Source organism: Apteryx rowi, unplaced genomic scaffold (genome assembly GCF_003343035.1).
Source record: "Apteryx rowi isolate R43461 unplaced genomic scaffold, aptRow1 scaffold_3844, whole genome shotgun sequence".
Lineage (NCBI taxonomy): Eukaryota > Metazoa > Chordata > Aves > Apterygiformes > Apterygidae > Apteryx > Apteryx rowi.
The window spans coordinates 1-1139 of NW_020450357.1; the positions used below are offsets into that span (position 1 = coordinate 1).

The 1139-nt window shown below is 74.9% G+C and overlaps 1 protein-coding gene across 1 annotated transcript; it reads right to left on the reverse strand.

The window, feature by feature from the left end:
- Nucleotides 1-40: 40 nt before the first annotated feature.
- LOC112970174 (solute carrier family 52, riboflavin transporter, member 2-like) lies at nucleotides 41-1133 on the reverse strand. The gene is made up of 2 exons (XM_026074269.1): nucleotides 1040-1133; nucleotides 41-614 (listed from the first exon to the last, which is right to left on the reverse strand). The coding sequence occupies exons 1-2, from the start codon at nucleotides 1103-1105 to the stop codon at nucleotides 402-404; spliced, it is 279 nt and encodes a 92-aa protein (XP_025930054.1). The 5' UTR covers nucleotides 1106-1133; the 3' UTR covers nucleotides 41-401.
- Nucleotides 1134-1139: the final 6 nt, after the last annotated feature.

Consider the following 1139-nt stretch of genomic DNA (forward strand, 5'->3'; position numbering starts at 1 on the left):
GCGAGCCCCCGCGGCGAAGGGAGCGCTCGCCAGCCGCACGTCAGCGGTACAAAACTTTATTCCCGCTCCGCAAGGGCCCCCCCCAGCTGCCCCGGGGAGGGGGGTCGACGCAGCGAGGCGCCCGGGACGGCGCTGCGGACCCCCTCCTCCCTGGGGGGCTCCTGCCTCCACCCRGCTCCCCCCGCCCTGAGAGCCCGATGCCGGCCGGGATGCGCCGCACCGCTCCAGGGCTGGGCGCCCACGGCCGGAGCCCGGGTTGGGGACCGATGGGGCCGAGCGCCAGCTCTGCAGGGGCTCCAAAAATGAGGTATATGAGTGCAGCCCACCCGCGGGAGCCCGGCCGGGCCCACGCCGGGGGGGGGTGGGGGACACGCGGCGGCCCCCCCCCCCCCCGGGCCCGCTCAGGCGGCGCAGCCGTCCACGCAGTCCTGCCCGCTGCGGAAGAGGCGGTAGACGCTGACGACGGGGAACATGGCGAGGGCGCCGAGCAGGGAGCCCGCCTGGATGGCGGCCCCGCACCAGAGCAGGGCGCCGCGGCCRGCCTCGTGCAGCAGGCTGCCCACCGCCGCCTTCAGGTAGGAGAAGAGCCCCACGAAGAGGATCCAGGCCAGCACCTGCGGGAGAGGCGCCCCGTGAGCCCCATCCTGCCCCCCGGGGGGGGGGGGGTCCAGGGGCTCGGGCAACGCCGGAGGGCACCCCATGGGGAAGGAGATGCAAGCGGGTGGTGGTGACACCCCGCACTCACATGGGACGGCACCCCGGGACCGACCCCCACCTCCTCCATGCAGCCACCGGGGGTGGTGACACCCCGCACTCACATGGGACGGCACCCCAGGACTGACCCCCACCTCCTCCATGCAGCCACCGGGGGTGGTGACACCCCGCACCCACATGGGATGGCACCCCGGGACTGACCCCACCTCGCCATGCAGCCACCGGCCGTGGGAAACCCAACGGAGCGACGGGAAGGGGCTACCAGAGCCCAGCCCCATCCTGCCGCTCTCCCCTCCTGCCCCGGCCCCCGAGCACCCTGACTCACCACCAGCACCGTCCCCAGGGTGCTTCCCACCAGGGGCGGGCAGGGGCTGAAGGCGGCCAGCACCATCAGGTAGGCCCCGAACGCCGCTCCCAGCGCCGAG